This window comes from Montipora foliosa, chromosome 8 (genome assembly GCF_036669935.1).
Source record: "Montipora foliosa isolate CH-2021 chromosome 8, ASM3666993v2, whole genome shotgun sequence".
NCBI classification, from domain to species: domain Eukaryota; kingdom Metazoa; phylum Cnidaria; class Anthozoa; order Scleractinia; family Acroporidae; genus Montipora; species Montipora foliosa.
In genome coordinates, this window is record NC_090876.1 from 42,026,929 (window position 1) to 42,044,928 (window position 18,000).

An 18,000-nucleotide genomic window follows, 5' to 3' on the forward strand; every position below is an offset into this window, starting at 1 on the left:
CTGACAGCCAAAATCAAGACCAGAATAGGGACCTGGAACATCCGAACCCTATATGAGGCAGGGAAATCTGCACAAGTGAGCAGGGAAATGCATCGCTACAACCTCAAGATGCTAGGGCTGTGTGAAACACGCTGGAACGGCACTGGACGAACGCGACTGACGAGTGGTGACACTATCATCTACTCTGGACATGAGAAGGACACCCACACCTTCATGGAGTAGCCCTGCTTCTGACACCTGAGGCAGCACAGGCACTACTCTCCTGGGAGCCAGTATCACCGAGGCTCTGACGACGCAAGGTTCAACTCCAGGGGAGGAAAGCCACCGTCATCCAGTGCTACGCACCCACCAACGCAGCAGAGACAGAGGAAAAGGAGGCATTCTATGAGCAGCTCCAACAGTGATGGATAAGCTGCCAAGAAGAGACCTGAAGATCCTAATGGGTGACCTCAACTCTAAAGTGGGGGCAGACAACACCAACAGAGAACTCGTCATGGGAAAACATGGAGTTGGCGTCCAGAACGAGAATGGAGAGGTACTCACTGAGTTCTGCACCTTCAACGACCTGGTCATTGGAGGCACCGTGTTCCAGCACAAGCAGATCCATAAGACGACGTGGACATCATCAGATGGGAGGACTGTGAATCAAATCGATCACGTCACCATCGGAAGAAAGTGGAGGAGAAGCTTGCTGGACGTCAGAGTCAAACGAGGAGCAGACGCAGCCTCGGACCATCACTTGGTGGTGGCAGACCTGAAAGTCAAGCTGAAAGTCTACAGAGACCGAGCAGACAGGCCATCCCACAAATACAACATACACAGCCTGAAAGATAAAACAAAAGCTGAGGTCTACCAAAGTGAACTGAGAAACCGGTTCAGCGCACTCGCCCACCAACCAGAAGAATCAGTAGAGGAGACATGGTGTGGCCTTAGGGACACCTGGAAGGTCACATGTAATGAGGTCCTGGGGAAGAAAACTAGACAACAAAGAGTGGCTGTCAGCCAATACCTGGACACTCATCAAAGAGAGGAAACAGCTAAAGAACGCCATCAACCAGACCCAAGACCTGCAACACAAGCAAGATCTACAGGCCCAGTACTGGGAGCTGAACCGACAGGTCAAGAAAAGCACCAGAGCGGACAAGAGGAGATTCATACACGACCTCAGAAGAAAGCAGAAACAGCAGCTGGCAAAAGAGACATGAAGAGGCTGTATGAGATCACAAGAACACTGTCAGGGAAAAGCAAGGCCCCCTCAAGATCAGTAAAAGACAAGAACGGCGAGACCATCACAGATGAAGCCAAAGAGAGTGCAAGATGGGCAGAACACTTCCAATAGATTCTCAACAGACCCTCACCTCAAGTCCCACCTGACATCCCACCAGCAGCAAACCAGCTAGCGGTGAGCATGAATCTACCAACCAAGGCCGAGGTCAGCAAAGCTATCAAGTCCTTGAAGTCAGGCAAGGCAGCAGGCCCAGACGGCATTCCACCAGAAGCACTAAAGGCGGACGTCCAGACCTCCACGGAGATGATCCATCCACTCCTGATGAAGATCTGGGAGAACGAGCAGATCCCAGAGCAATGGAAGAAAGGGTACCTGGTGAAACTGCCGAAGAAAGGGGACCTGTCATCATGCAACAACTGGCGGGGTATCATGCTGCTCTCCATCCCATGCAAGATCCTGACAAGAATCATCCTGGAGAGAATCAAGAAGGCCCTGGACGAAACTCTACGAGAGGAGCAGGCAGGTTTTCGTCAAGACAGATCCTGCACAGACCATATCGCCACACTGCGAATCATCATTGAGCAGTCGCTCGCTGGAATGGCAGATCCCACTGTACTCAGTATTCGTCGACTTCCAAATGGAATTCGACAGTGTGGATCGCGACGTCATCTGGAGGCTAATGCAACACTACGGCTTCCCCCCCCCCCCCCCCCCCCTTCCTTAAGTTCATTTCCATCATACAGCAACTGTACGACAACTCCAGCTGCCAAGTCATACACGACGGGAGGTTGACGGACACGTTCCAGGTACAGACCGGTGTTCGTCAAGGCTGCATACTGTCGCTGACCATCTTACTTCTGGTAGTCGACTGGATTATGAAGCAGGCAACATCAGATAAGAAGACCGGCATCCAGTGGACTTTCACCAAACAGCTGGAGGACCTGGACTTCGCTGACGACATTAGCCTCCTCTCACACAGACACCAGGACGCACAGAGAAGCTGTCCCGCTCGCGCCGAGAAGCTGAGAAGACGGGCCTCAATATCAACATCAAGAAGACGGTGGTGATGCGAAGAAACAACAAGAAACAAGACCCCATCACACACACCACGACGAAGACCTGAACGAGGTGGAGAAGTTTGTCTACCTGGGCAGTGTCGTCAACACAGATGGAGGAACAGACGAAGACATCAAGAGCCGGATCAACAAGGCCAGACATGCATTCAACACCCTCCGCCTCATTTGGAACTCTTCAGCTCTCTCTCCTCCACAACAAGATCAGAGTCTTCAACACCAACGTCAAGTCTGTCTTACTGTATGGCTCCGAAACATGGAGAACTACTAAATCAAACACCCAAAAGCTGCAGACCTTTATCAACAGATGCTTCAGAAACATCATCAACATCAGATGGCCAGACGTCATTTCCAACGCCGACCTCTGGACAAGACTGGTCAAAGCCCCATTGAAGTGAAGATCAAAAAAAGGAAGTGGGGTGGATCGGCCACACACTCAGGAAGTCCCCCTCAAACGTCACCAAGCAAGCCCTCGACTGGAATCCTCAAGGAAAGCGTAAAGTAGGAAGACCGAAACAGACCTGGCGCAGGAGCACTGATGCAGACGTGAATGCCATTGGTACGACATGGGCACAGCTGAGGAGGACCTCACAGAATCGAGTGCGTTGGAGGAGTGTTGTTGCGGCCCTATGTTCTACAGGGAACCTAAAGGCTAAAGTTAAGTCACATTTGGTACCCCCAGCTCATCACGATGCATAACTCAAGATTACTGAATTGATTGCGTACAATTCTTGCTATGCTATAAACTTCATTAATGTGATAAGAAGCCAAAGACTTTCTTTCTAATGAATGAACAACAAGTGCAAATAACCACGATATCCTTAGGATACCCTTAATCGTAAGGGTATTTTTTGTGAAAAGGCTGAGGAACTGAACCAGTCAAAGTTTGACTGCTCCATCCATCGCCGGATTTCTTGGTTCGAAATCGCTAGTTACCTAAGGAAGCAGGACGTGTTTACGAAATTGTAAATTTAAGAATTTGATGAGTGAATACTTGAAGAGAACTTAAGAGTGATTTAAAATCTGCCCTGTCTTGTCAGTGCATCTATTGTCGGTGATGGTGTAATAAAGACTACATTCTAGCTACTCGGTTCAAGTCGGAGTCAGTAATCACAGCCAATTCAAGCTCTGCCCAACAGCATTGTTTGCGTATCGATATCGTGGTGCTTAAAAATGGATTTGCATTTGCTCATTCGTTACAAAGCAAATATTTAGCTTCTTATGAAAACACTGAAAAATGAAAACGTTTTCCTGTCTGCCCATTTCTTACATAACAAATACTTAATGTCCCCTTAAGCGAGCATGGATTAAATTTATCGAATAGCGAGACACTACGCAACCAGTTCATTACTGCTCGTGGAATGATACAATCAAGGCCAGATTTCTTTTGGGGCATGATCGAGACAACTTGAGAAGCACGAGACTGACCCTCAGCAAATGGCTGAAGCGGGGAGGGAGGAAAAAGTGAGAAAAACGTTCCTAGCCATATACTAAGTACTAGGCTAAGCTCTGCATGGTGTGCACTATTAACGTAGACTTTTGATCAGTTCTGAGCAATTTTTTCATCATAGAAAATTCGCGACAAAGAAGTGCTGTTTTCATTGTTATCCTCGTAGCGAAACAAAAAAAAAAAAAAAAAAAAAAGAAAGAAAAAGGAAAGGTCTTCCATGATTTCTTGTCAATGGAAGAGTATAATGTGGTGGAAATCGGGACTCATCGTCCGGATTTCAGTCTGTGATAGCTGTCATGCTAGTCAGTCGGTATTACACTCAATCATAACGTCTTGACTAAAGTTTAAGCAAATATTGAAAGTAGTATCGGTATTTTCCACGCATATATGGGAGGTTAGTACTTTGTCACGGGATGCAAAAAGAAAAAGGTCAAGCGGCCTGGAGTTCATGCCGGACTAGAAGCGAACAACTGGTACCTTATTTTGAAAAATCAGTTTTTCCAACCTGATTATCTTTAGATTCGTGTGTTTCATTCGTGTTTTTACATTAGGGCCATCGCTAATGTCCCCTTAACAGCAAAGATATCGTTGACGTTATCTATTGTCATTGATGTCCAACCAGAGTCTCTCATTGGCTGTCGAAACAAAGGGTCCGTTTGTTCCTGTGGTTGGCAATTTGAATAACAAAAAACATTGTTTGTAAACAGATCTCTTCCTTTTTCAATACCCAATGCAGGGCACTCTCTCTCCCCCTACTATTCTCAGACTGCCCCACCCCCCCCCCCCCCCCCCCCCCCCCCCCCCCCCCCCCCCCCCCCCCCCCCCCCCCCCCTTTGTTTGTGTTGCAATTTGAATAAACAAAAAACATTGTTTGTAAACACATCATCTCTTCCCTTTTTCACAACCTTCTTGCCAGGGGGCCTCTCTCTCTTCCTACTATTAATTTGATCACTTTTTGTTTCTCAGACTGCCAACAGAGATAGCATTTCCTGTTTGTTACTTGTCTGCAAATATGTTCCAGTAACTACAAGATAAAACGACTGAGAAAAAGAGCTATATAGAAAACAATGTTTTTTTAAAACACTTATGTAAGTTGATCTCATGGTGTATTTAAGTCATTTGGTACATATTAGGTAATTGCAAGTCATATTAGTGATTTGTAAACCTTTTAGTTCATACTGATCACTTATTCCATACAAAGTTTGAAAGTATTACACTACCTTGTCCATACTTGAAGTATCTAAGAGTTTGAGGATGGCTCTTACCATAAATGTCTCTAGCATGAGAGTCAAACACTTTAAAATGCCCATTATCTACATCGACATTTTCAAGCACCCGGGAAAAAGTCCTATTGACTTGTGGCTGTTTTTGCTTAGGTGGCCTCATACACCACAAGCCTTTTCAGAGACATTACGCGAAGCCGGTCACTTCTGCTGGAAAGAACTTACTCACAGACGACAGCCACAACATCGGGTGTGTGTGGGTTCTTTAACGTCCCACAGAGAACTTATAAACATGGAAGATATTTATGAGACGGGAATGCTACGGTTTATCATGGTCCTTATCCGAGAAGACTTGAAAGTCTAACCATTTGCGGATGTAATTACAAATAAAGCAGCACTTTTTCCTCAGTTATTTTAAGAACTTGAGTGTTGGTCCGGCCGGAGTCGAACTCACGACCTCCTGCATGGCAGCCCCGTGCTCAACCATGCAACTGAGCTACCAGTGCGCGGTCAGAACAGCAAACTATACCGACAGCAATACAACCAACTGCCAAAATAATGGTAGTTTTCTTCTAGTGATAAAAGCATTGTTGGTAGTTCTTTTAGCATAGTTAATTTACAATTTGCGTTATTGGGGAGTAGGGCTGGCGCAGTGCTGAGCAGTGGTGAGAGCACTGGCCTTCAATCAAGATAAATGTTGTCACCGGAACTGCTTTCTGAACCGGAACTCGAGTACACGTCATCTCCCATGATACCTCTGGGTCATATGCCATGTGCTCGAAGAGTCGGACATGTTTAGTTTTGAAAATGTTTGAATATTCTTTGCATCGAAAGAAAAATATGGACTACGTCGTTTTTGATTGACTTCTACCCGGACTCGTCAACATATGTAAGTTTTGTAGAATTTTCGCACTCGTCGTTTTTGAGACCTATTTTTGACAGCTTTCATAAGATACACTCGTATCTGTTGCAGCGAATCTACAACTACAACAACAACTTGTGAGATCGGAATAAAGCAGAGAAACCAGTAGAACCTGTGTACGTGAAACTGTTGTCGAATCTCGATATTCACGGAGCCGGGATTGAGAGAATTGCAGGAGTGACTACAATAAATTTACACTAAATTCTAATGTAAAAACTAGAATTGCTTTCTAAAGGAAGTTCGAGCCAGAATATTCCTACGGTGGGATTTTCTTCATTTCTCGCCTAGAGTTAGGTCATAAAGTACTTACTACAAAAATGAAAAAAAAAAATGGGGGTCACCGACCTTTTTTCGGAGAAAATGGCTGTGTGAAAAATCCCTTAATTTCGATAAATGGGTCATCTGCTCGTCCATCAGAAATCATAAAAAGTAACTGTTAAAGTGGAGGTTTCTGTACATAGGTTTCTAGGAGTAGGATTTTTAGATAATTGCATGCCGCTACGGATGTCGTAAACAGTGATTAAGTTCATCCTCAACGAATGTTTCCGTAAGCGCTACCCCTTGCAACCACTTCCGGAATTCGATGGCACGAGGAAAGAAATTGTTTTAAAAAAGGCAACTTCTTACGGTGAGATTTTGTAGATAGTAAGTAAAGTAAATGATTCATGATTAAAAAAATAGGTGCCACCGATGAACTAAACGAGTAAAATGTGATTTTGCAAAGCTCCCGGAAAATTTGGTTTGTCACGTTTTTTGCGTCAACTGTCGAGAAGGACTGGAACCCAAGACAGTATCGATCGTTGCAAACCTCGTTTCCAGGATCTACTCCGCTCTCAAGATGGCGGGGCGGAGAAGACCCCTGCACACACCGTTATGACACCCACGCTGATTGGTCTGAAGATATAGGCATTCTTACATTAGTCGTGATTGGCCGAAATTGTCTCCCTTGCAAAATGGCCGACTTGTGCAGTTATATTTGTTATTTCCTCTGCAATTGAAATGAAATGATCGCCGGTTAAACATTCCTCGTGTTGTTTCAACTATTCACGGCAATTAAAGGAAGAGTTGAAGTTGATGTTGGACCGTAATTAACTTGAAATTCCTAAAGGCTCACTATCAAAGTGGAATGAAGGTGATAGATCCGATTTATTCGGCCGTCAGAGTTTTAATTTATTACATGATTTATAATTATAAATGTACATGCGTTATTACTAGTACCCAAAGCCCGAAATAGTTACGAAATCCCGAATTAGTGACTGTATGAATGGGTTTGCACAAGAGATGACTTTTTCACTTGTAAATTAGGTAATCTTTACCAATATTTATACATGATATGAGCGGTAAATTATATTTCTCTACCGGGTACGATATATACTGGCATTCCGACGACATGTATACGGCTGTGTATAAACGAATTCCAAGTTAGGCCGTGGTCTAAGAGAATTAAATGGGTCTAGATGTACTTATAAACAGGTCAGTCTAAGTGTCTAATTACTTTTTTTAGTTTGTGTTACACCTTAACACGGTTTACTGTACATGCCATTTATCATAAAATTTCATGTTGGCCAGTCTAGCCTGTTGGCCAGTTTAGCCTATTATGTCGAAATTTAATATTACTTAACCGTTTCTGTACTGAGGTTCTAAGCTTACAAAAATAAATCGGGTACAAATACAGGAACAATTCATTTACCAAGTAGATAAGTGGAGAAGAAAATGTATTATAAGTGGACAAGCTGTATTAAATCACCTGGTTTACAACATGTTTTAGTCTGATATTTGGTTCATTATTATTTATTTCTTAAGCCCCATGTTAGTGCACATTTTGTGGCATTATGATTATTTTGGTGTACTGTGGGGGATTTTTCGTAACAGGTAATTTCTTTCTTTCGCTGTTTGTCCTCTTGTTACTCCAACTAAAAGAGCTCAGTTTTCTTTCATTATCACGTTAGTATAAAGATGTGGGAGAAGAATTTTATTCACTTTTATTCTAGCAAGCACAAAGCCTTAAAAGTTATTTAAAAGTGAGCTAAATTACAGAATACAGTGCATGTCATTGAATAAGAATTCCATCTATTTTGATATGCCTCGTTCTACAAAGTGCCCCGACACATGTAAATCAGTGAGGTGGACCAAAGTGGCCCTGAATTCTGTAGTTGCTTAAAATTGAATTCAAGATGTAAAAAAATAAATATTATATATTTAAAGTTTGTGATATTTCAATTGTAGGCTTGTTAATGTCCAGCTTACAATTACGTACAAGGTGTCAAATTAGATGTAATGAACATTTTTAATAGCAGGAATCTCACACGTTTGAGACATTTACTAATGAAAGCTGGACTAAGGTTCCATATTATTGTAAAAATATCATAAGGACTTGACTTGTCCTCAAGCACGAGGTAAAAATCGATTTTTTACGAAATAAAGTTAGATACGTATACAGTAATAATTGAATCTTCAAAAAACTACAGTGAAAGCTTTGAAGCACGCCATCCGCAAATATTAAATCTAAGAAAATTTGCATTGACTCTTCCCTTACATATAACAAAATACTCAAACCACACGCGTCCAGGTAGTAGAAATCACGATAAATGTATTTGGGAATTCAACGGTCCACAAAAAGACCTATTTTGTAGCTAAAACACGCAAATGAAGCCACATTGAAGCTCTTCAGACATCTTCAGCCATTTTTGATTCCTAGAACCGCTGATCAAGCGTACCGAAAACGAAATTCTATTGTGTCACGTGACAAAATACTCCACGATTTCGCGGGGGGCATAACGGTGTGTGCCAGGGGTCTTCTCCGCCCCGCCATCTTGAAAGCGGAGTACACCCTGGGAACGAGGTTGCGATCGTTGAGGCAATGAAGGTTTTTCTAAAGAAAGAACTTTCTCGACTATAGCAAACGAAGTTATAAGCTGGCGTCATCTTCATTTGGTTAGTGTTTTGTATAATATCTCTCCATTGCCGTCATGCTCATCTCCAGGAGTGTGGTTTTTGTGAAATTTAATCACTAGCTATTTCCCCGCAGGTCCGCACTATTCAAGCGGACGAGGACGAAAATGCAATTGTGCTCTATCAGTCGTGCAATAGTCTACTTGACTTTCATAAATATTTTTTAATCAATTTTGACTGACACCATTCCTACTACTGGCACTATTTGCGACCTCATCCGCATGATTCTCACCCATGAATAACTTCACTGTTAATTAAGTTTAGCCACTACCTTTAAATACACGGCACAGCTATGGGTACTAAAAAATGACCCCCTCTCTTGCAAACCTTTTCCTTGGGCGTTGGGCAAAACACCCCATACTTGGTCAAGATACATCGATGACATTTTTATGATCTGACTGAAAGTCCTGAGAACCTAACCCTAACTCTACCATAAAATTCACTAGCTCACACTCTCCTACAAATGTTCCTTTCCTTGACCTTGACGTCTCACTATAAACTAGTGAGGGAAGCATAAAAATACAGACCTATACACGAAACCTACCTGTCATCCTCTACACACAAAAGAAGCCATTCATTTCAGCCTAGCACTCCGTGGGTATTAAGTACCCATCATAGATTTCTCACATCACATTTTCCTCCAAAATAACGTTACCATGGCAAGGATATAAGGCAATTCTTTAATCCTTAAAATCAAGATATATTTCTTTTTTGAAAAAAACGGGACGGTGAAACCTTCCCATTCAGCGTTACCATATATAATGTTAGAAATAATCTCTAAAATATTTAGAATTCAACGAAATCTGTAGGTCAGTTTTTCAGAAAAATAAGTTTTTTTTGAAATGTGTCGCTAATTTCTTTTTCACCTACAGAATTTCTTTAAATTTGAAAGACAAACGTTTTAAATTAATCTATGCTAACATGCAAAAATGACAAAAAATTCACCGCCCGGAAGCAGAGATATAGGTGAGTAAAGTTGCAAAATCAGGGAAAATAAAATCTGTTTCTGAAAAGAAAAGTAGGAGTCACCGAACATCCAAGATCGTTAAATCCAAGCAAAGCTATAGCAACTGCCATTTGGCTATAATGCCCTATCATTGTTCATTTTAGTACTTAGCGCGTGCGCTCGATGCATGACATGGGGGTGTGAATTTGCGTGCGCTGTAAGGATGCGCAAAAGCAATGGGCGCGAATGTCCTTAAGATTTCATGGTTGTAGATCTTTGATAACTGACTCCTTACTCATTGTTGACTCACAAAACAGCTTCGTCGAAAACTCGCAAAATTTGACTGGTAAGGATTTTCATTTGATATAGGGTCTTTTTCTACAGTGTTCAAAGAGGGTTTTTGTTTTTGTTTACTAAATACTCGAGATTACAGAGTCCATTCCGAGTTGCCGTGGCTCATGCGAAGCTAAAGTCACAAGCTTCACTTCATGTAACGTGAACGTGAAACGGCATTCTCACGTGAACGTGGTGCTAATAAACTACCACACAACGAGCATTTCTGGTTCTTTGTAACAGGTGAAAAAATTGACTTTTGAATCAACCCAGGAAATCTGATAGGGAAAATAATAGTTAAAGGTCTGAGAAAACGATCATTCAAACACGGGGTACTAGTTTTTTCAGCCGTAGGCAAATGTTCCTTGGTCATTCACATGGCTCATTTCGTCTACATGTGTATACTCAAACGTGCTTTGGCAACATTCAGTAGCGAAACCAAATATTTCAAATCGAGAGTCCATTACCCAAGAGTACGAATCTGGTATAAGGTTTGTCTCCATCACCGTCAGAAAAGTGTCTAGCTATTTTCAATTAAACCAGGTTTCGCGGGAAATAAAGAATATACCAAATCAGCTATAGGTATTGTATTATATTGTATTGTATTTACGTGGGATGCTCCCTGCAGGGCAGACCACGTCATGGGGACTCTTTTTTTTTCCTCCTATCCGCAAATTGTAACGTTTGTTATCATTGGCTAGTTCCTATAAGCTCTAGAAAGTGTAACTTATAGAAAAGAAATATATGTTATTTGCCAGCTGGGAGGTTCGTCTGGCGAAAAACTGAGACCGACCGAGCTCACAGTTTTTTTCGCTAGCTGGTAAATAACCTTTTTTTTTTTTTCCTCTCTCTCTCTCTCTCTCTTCCTCTCAGAAATCACTTTTTAAATTGATGACTCGCACCGCGCTTGATGGCGAGTGCAGTAAGCGGCTTACAAAGTGAACGTTTTATAGAGAAATATTTCTATTTGAATTCTATTTCCACGCATTTGGTCGAAAAAAAAAACTGTTTTTAAAACTCTTACTTCTCTATGTAAACGGATTCGGTAAGGTCAGGATTCGCATAATTCTCTCGCATTGTAAGAAAAAAAAAAAACAAATACATGCTATTTAGGTTGTCTAAAGAAAAACAAAAACTGCAGTAGACTAGCAACCTTGTGGCATGATTATGATACTGCAGCAATAATCTCCTTACAGGAAGGGGTTCCTCTCCACTAACTGAAATAATAATCTCTAGTAACGCGGATAAGTAGGAGGAATATTGTTCGTGTGGATGGTGAGTTGAGGCAGAATAATAGCCCAGAATTACCCTGTAAAATGAGGAAGAGAGATTCACAAAGCAAACTCGCAACCTCACAGCTGTGTTAGCAAAACAAAACAAACTGTGTGAAAACAAAAAACTTTAATTTCAGAAACAGTCAGGTAGTACATGTACGAGAAATTAAATTAAGTAAGAGGGATAAGCAAATACTTGAACATGAAAATTATTCGTTCTTCAAAAATAAGAATAATACTTGATAGCGAATGCAGTATAAGCGACTTACAAACTGAACGTTTCAAAGAGAAATATTTTTATTTGAATTCTATTTCCACGCCTCTTTTTGAATAAAAATCTGTTTTGCCAGAAAACCTTTGTATGTAAACGGATTCGGTGTCAAAAAAATGGAAATTTTAGGTCATTACACAAGCTCACCCAACCAGGGCTAGGCTCCAGAGCCAATCAAAAGCTAAACGGCATACCGTATGCCACTACTCGAATAAGCCGCCGGCCGTCGATTAATGGCGCCGCCGTCGATTAAGCGCCGCCCTCGAATAAGGCGCCGCATCTGGGACAAAAAAGTCTAATAAGCGCCAGCCCTCGAATAAGCGCCGCACCTCCGATGCGGCGCTTATTCGTAGGAATTTTTTCGTATAAACCGGGAAAAACACTACAAATTGTTTATCCAACAAAAGCCCAAAGGAGTTCACCTCGCGTTATTATGAAACTCATCAGGGGTGTTTTTTTTCAACCCGCGTGACATTATCTCTCGTAATATCCATGGGTGACAAATTACTCCGTTAACTTTAAGGCGCGAAATTTCAGCGTAAATGTGAAATTACAAAATTGCCATGGTAACATCTCTTGTATCTCGATCAGAGCCAAGATGGAGGTTTTGAGAAGTGGTGTGACGAAAATAGCCTTGAGAAAAACCCGGAGATGATTCTTCCCGAGCAGCTGGATAAATTTTACAATTACGGTTGTGAGCGTAAGTTGTCACCCACGACATTAAAAGGTACTCAAATGGTTTTCTCGTGAAATTAGGAAACATTTTCACTTGCGTTTTGTCAAAATTCTGATAATTTTCCTCGCCTAAAGGCTCGGGAAATTATCAGAATTTTGACAAAACGCGCGTGAAATTATGTCCTAATTTCACTCGTCGCCATTTGATTACACATACTAATTCTAGATTTACTATCAGTTTGGTATCAGTCCATAGGAAAATTAACAGATAGAAAGTGCACCGTTGAATAAAAATATAGAAAAAATAAATTGGTCTGATACAATGGTTAAATAAGCGCCGTACTTGTGGCGCGAAAAATTAAATAAGCGCCGCGGTGCTTTTTCGAGTAAATACGGTATTTTAGTGGCCACATGTGCACGTTACGTCATCGTCACTACGTCATCCACATGTCAAGATCATTGTCACCTTTTGTGTTATTTTCGTTTGTTTCCCGAAGGGTATACGTATACCAAGAAATATCTACAATTGATCGCCTGGTTTCGCTTTCAAAGGTTGATTTCCATTTAGTCATTATTACCTATTAGAGCTTTCATATAGGGTAGATATCTTTTTACATTCACTGCTTTTGTTATTCAATGTGCCAACCACAACACAAAAGACCCTTGTTTCGACAGCCAATGATGTTCTGGTTGACACATTAACGACAATTGGTGACATCAACAATATCTTCCCTATTGTCAGTGTAATCGGTTTCATGAAAGGTGTTCGGTGTTAAGTGAGGGTTTTTATCGGCTACAAAACGTGTCAAAACTACCTTGGTGCTAGTGGCACCGAATGATACCTCGAAATTTAGTTTGAAATTCCTTTTAAATTGGATAGACTCTTACATTCACTAACGGATACAATATTTCACTGATTTTCGAAATTAGACAGTGAATTGAGACCAAAACAAGGTACACATTACATTTCGCGCGTTTCAGTGAACAAGTCCCTTATTTCTCAAAACTAATCGCACTTATCGTTAACGCACTTTTCAATACACCTTTCTCGTAGTCTTCCGACTTCCCTCTTGGCAAATTGTATCCTAGGATCCTCTGGAGCTTGCACCAGTTAAAGCTAACGCACTATTATTTTTGTCACTGTGAAAGAAAGGTACATTCTGACTCCTGAAGGGGTCTCCCAAGAATATGTATGTACTTTTGCCATGCAGTTTATCCTCACGGAACAAAAACGAGCCATCAGCAGATGAGCAATTCTGCCTCTGTGAGTGATTTCAATAAAAAAAAGATTGCTCCGTTAGAGTTGGATCGATAAAAGCGAAGGTTTTTCAATACAGGCGTATGATGAGATTTACGCTGAATAAGTAGACATCACGACACCCTGCCAGCAGAGCCTTTGTTTTGCTTGCTCGATTTTGGCGTTCTCGAGAAAGGCTCTGCATGAATCGAGTAAGATCTTTATTGAATATGCGCTGCATGTTGCCAGGATACAGTCTCGAACCCAAGCCTAATATGCCAGATCTCGCCGCCATCTTGGTTTTTCATGGTACAGCGGGCTCAATTATAACCATCGGTTTTGCCACTAAACGGACGCTCACACTGAAAAAACCAGTTTGACAGAGAAAACAAGATTGACTTGTCCAGAAGTTCGGGCTGCGGCGGCTTCAAAGAGTTGACGCGATTCGGGCACAGCCTACTTTTCTCCTCCTCAGTAAAGAAAAAGACAAAAGAAGGCTCTGCTCGCAGGGTGACATCACGATAGGAAATGGTTGCATCCCGAGTACAGTTCTGTTCCAATGATGGTTTGAAAGATTTTCAGGTTCGTCCAATTTGAGACGAGAAAAAAAAGGTTCTCTATATGCGATGTTTGCTAACGTCCTTGCTTACATTTTGTTTCTCATTTACATACGAGTTTCCTTACAGATTTACGAATTGACTTCAAAAGATAAAATGACTTGTCAATTAAACTTAGTTCAATCTCCAATATTTTGAGCCCTTTAGCTTTGATAAACGAGCTAGTTATTAGCCATCAAAACCCCAAACGAATTCTTGGATGGCAAAGGCGAAATATCTGGAATGTTTATTTTTCAGAGACAGTTATTTAATATGCGATGTACTTTCAATATTCAGTACTTGATTCTCGGCTGACTGGTTAGAAAATGATAGCCTTCTGCTAATGAGGCAAAAAATGTAAACAGCTTAATTAAAATAAGATTCCCCTAGTTTTAATTAAGATCAGGCTTTTTTTTATGTGAATGAAAGTAGACGCTACTCATTTTTGCAATTAAAAGAATTCACTGACCTCAAAAACAAGTTCCCATTTATTTGTGTTGTTGATGGCCTTGAGTGCATATTCTCCCCATCGAATACACTTCATTTCAATTTGATTGCGTCTAACGCACTTGATTTGAAATCCTGGTTGGGAAAAGATGCAATGCAATAACACAAATAAGAATAAAATCACGGCTACAAGACAAGTCCATAGGATTGGTAATGTAATAAGTATGAACGGCTCCACGAGAGTTCCGTTCGTGCATTAATTTACATGTCCATGTTGCAATACCTGTGGTTACACTAGCCATTGTACCCATGGGTACCGCTTGCCCTAGGTAGACCGAAGCTGCCTTAAGGTTATTTCCATGGATACATCAAAAAGAACAAAAGAACTTCCCATGACATCTCCTGAACTGAAAAGTACGAAAGCAGAACGTAGCTAATACAGGAAATCGTCTGCAGGTCTCTGAGTTGACCTCTGATACGCTTGGCCGATTTCGCGCCTACTTGTAGCACAAGGTAACATGGCAAGGTTTCGTGCATCAATGTGAGTATTTCTTTCTTCATTTTCATCAGTTTGTCCTTCAGAATGTCAGTTACGAAGTTGATTGAGTTATAATCTTTCTTTTTCTCTGTTCATAATTTGCAAGGTCAGTGAACTCATAAGGATGGCCCAGAGGTAACGCTCTTACTCCGAGGGTTTTTCTCTGGGCATTCCGGTTTTCCTCCGTCAGCAAAATCGACTCCCAGCCTGTTCCATCTGGTTGTCGTGCTGTGCTACGAGGTCGTGTATGGGTCGTGCTCAGGGGCCGAGCGCCTAGCGGCTGCATAGCTCCTTCGGTTCAACCTCGTTTAGCTGCGCCCTTAGCAATTCATTATCCGACTGCGAAAAAAGGGCAATTCGCAGGTCAGATACTATTACCCTGAGGGGAAGCTTTTACTGTGTAATCGTATTCCAAAAGGTAACATGAAACTTGAGCTGAACCAAACCCAAGCCATTTACCCTTTGGAAGCCCCCAAACCAAAGGTGTGTGTAACCACAGCTAATGCTTGTTACATAAAACGGTTTAAAATCCAATTGAGGCAGAAACACACAGTTGATACTTTTCCACGCGCGTCTTCCAACGCCTCTTCTTCCTCTGTCAGTTGCAAAGTTGATTGCCTCTTCATCAGACTTTCGCAAGATTTGCTTGCTGGAAAACTATAAAGGCCAGGATTATTCGAAATCAGTACAAACTATACATATTAAAGTGGAAATCCCTCAATTAAATCAACAAATCACCAACGCCGGATCCATCACTTTTGATTCGTCTTCACATTCAAACACGTTAACAGACGCTCGCCTTGTGTTCGTCTCCGTTTTTTTTTTAACAACATTACTACTCTATTGACGATTATCTTGACTGGTATAACATGAACACTTTGCTTTTGATTAGTGATTTATTGGCAATAAATAAGGAACTTACTTGCTTGGAGATCGTGTGTGCTTCCTCCATCGCATCTAGCGCTTCGTTGAGTCGTTTGGAGGTTGCCTTGCGATGAGCCAACTTTAACGAGATGATCATCATCCGCATCATATCTAAATCTTGAGCTGATGGTGAAATTTTGGTCTTTGATTCTAACGGCGCCGGCGCCGCCCAACAGGACTATAACTGCAATCTAAAGCACAAAGAAGGACATTCTTTCCTTTATGTTCAGCTCTCCACCTAGTATTATGCTTTTTAATCCTATAATGATATATGTATATTAAATTTCTTAAGATCCTTCAATGTTCTTACGACTCAGTGGAGATCGTAATCAGTGATATGAAAAGTGCTGCGGAAAGAAACTTTTGGTGCCACGGTAAGCCTAGACTCTGATTGGTCCCTGCGTAAATTATTCGAGCGGGCCGCTTTCTGAGGCAGTTGTGTTTTGCTACGCAAGCAAACAAAAAGGGGAAGAGGAGAGAAAGAAGGGACTGCACCCTTTTTCTGTAGAATCAACAAGTCTGCTAATCTAATTAGTGAAAGGGAATGACCGATGGTTCCGCCTTTTTTATTGCTAGTGTGACTAAACGCTCAAATAACTACAGTAACGGCTTGGGAATATTTATGTGCATGTCGAATTTAATCAACTATTCCGAAAAGAAACCGCAGAAAAACTACTGTATTTATTTTGAATTTCATGAACAACACTCGAAAGAAGCCCGGTAAAAGAGAGGTAGAAAAGCTAAACAGAGAGAGGCCTTAGATTTTTGCTGGATTTGCAGAACAATTGTTAAATTGAATTTTGGAGTGTTTTGGCAAGTTTCGGTCAATCATAAATCTGAAGTCAGAAGACAAAGCTCATTCTGCAGAAATGTTGACTCAATACTTGTTCAAACGCATTTCCTTTAACAAATTCCCTTCTTCTCAAAGGAAACTACCTATAGATAATTGTTCGACCGAAACTGGTCTTCGGTGAAACGAGGAACGATTACCAAGGTCGGTGGCGTTTGATTTCGGTCACCCGTATCCTTTCTAAAGACGGCAAAGCTCTCATAAGTAATGGTATTTCCGAAACCAATGGTAGAACAGCCATAACATACTTGCCCAATAGAAGAGCTTCGACCGCACGTCTCTGCTCTTGTTTGGGTTCAATGTTTCCTATTTGAAGGGATAAATGATCGAAATCTACCGCAAAAACCATATCGTGCTTATCTTTTCCCTGGGAAATCGAAGCACAATCTGACAAGAAGTAATTCATTCGTCCAAAAAATCTTACCGCGGTGCATCGTCAACGGGCCAATCCGAATTTCCCGTTGCTGGTGCAAGGGGAAGTTCTCAACGTGTCGGTTACAGAAAATGGTGCAGTCCCTTCTTTCTCTCCTCTTCCCAAGCCTCCCTCGGTCTTATTATTCGTTTGCGTGACGAAACACGACTGCGTCAGAAAAGCGTGCTTGCAGTCTAAGTAAATCCGGATAGTGAGACCCGGAAAGTTGACTGTGGCCTGGTGGTTTGGAAATCATACTTGATTACGCATGCTCCTCTAGGAGGACCAACTGGACTGACATCAATCTCGTCCCCAGAGCCCTCGTGTCTTTGGGTCTGCGCCAAGTCACGGAGCTCTGGAATAATCAATTTCCGAAACTCCCAGATTTTAGAAGTTGCGGTTTCACCGAAAAGTGAAATAAGGCGATCATTAGAACTCAAACGTTTACAACAGCAGCACGAAATCTTCGAGTTTACAAGTTTAGTTGGAGATTTTTGTGCCATATTCGTAGATTACAAGCTGTTTTACACACGGTAGTTTACGCATAGCAGTTTGATAAATCAATAAGCCAATCAACGCATTTCTGAAAATTTATTATTCCAGAGCTCTGTGTCTTGGCGCTGACCAAAAGACAAGACAAGGGACTGGC

The 18,000-nt window shown here is 41.6% G+C and overlaps 1 protein-coding gene across 1 annotated transcript; it reads left to right on the forward strand.

Annotated features, from left to right (window-relative positions):
* Positions 1–403: 403 nt before the first annotated feature.
* LOC137968824 (craniofacial development protein 2-like) lies at positions 404–1,339 on the forward strand. Its single transcript, XM_068815301.1, has one exon. It carries the CDS (start codon positions 404–406, stop codon positions 1,337–1,339), a length of 936 nt encoding a protein of 311 aa, XP_068671402.1.
* The last annotated feature ends 16,661 nt before the right edge of the window (positions 1,340–18,000 follow it).

What these genes read in the sequence shown, in the direction of transcription:
- LOC137968824 (XM_068815301.1), top strand. Translation starts at nt 404, where the DNA reads ATGGATAAGCTGCCAAGAAGAGACCTGAAGATCCTAATGGGTGACCTC.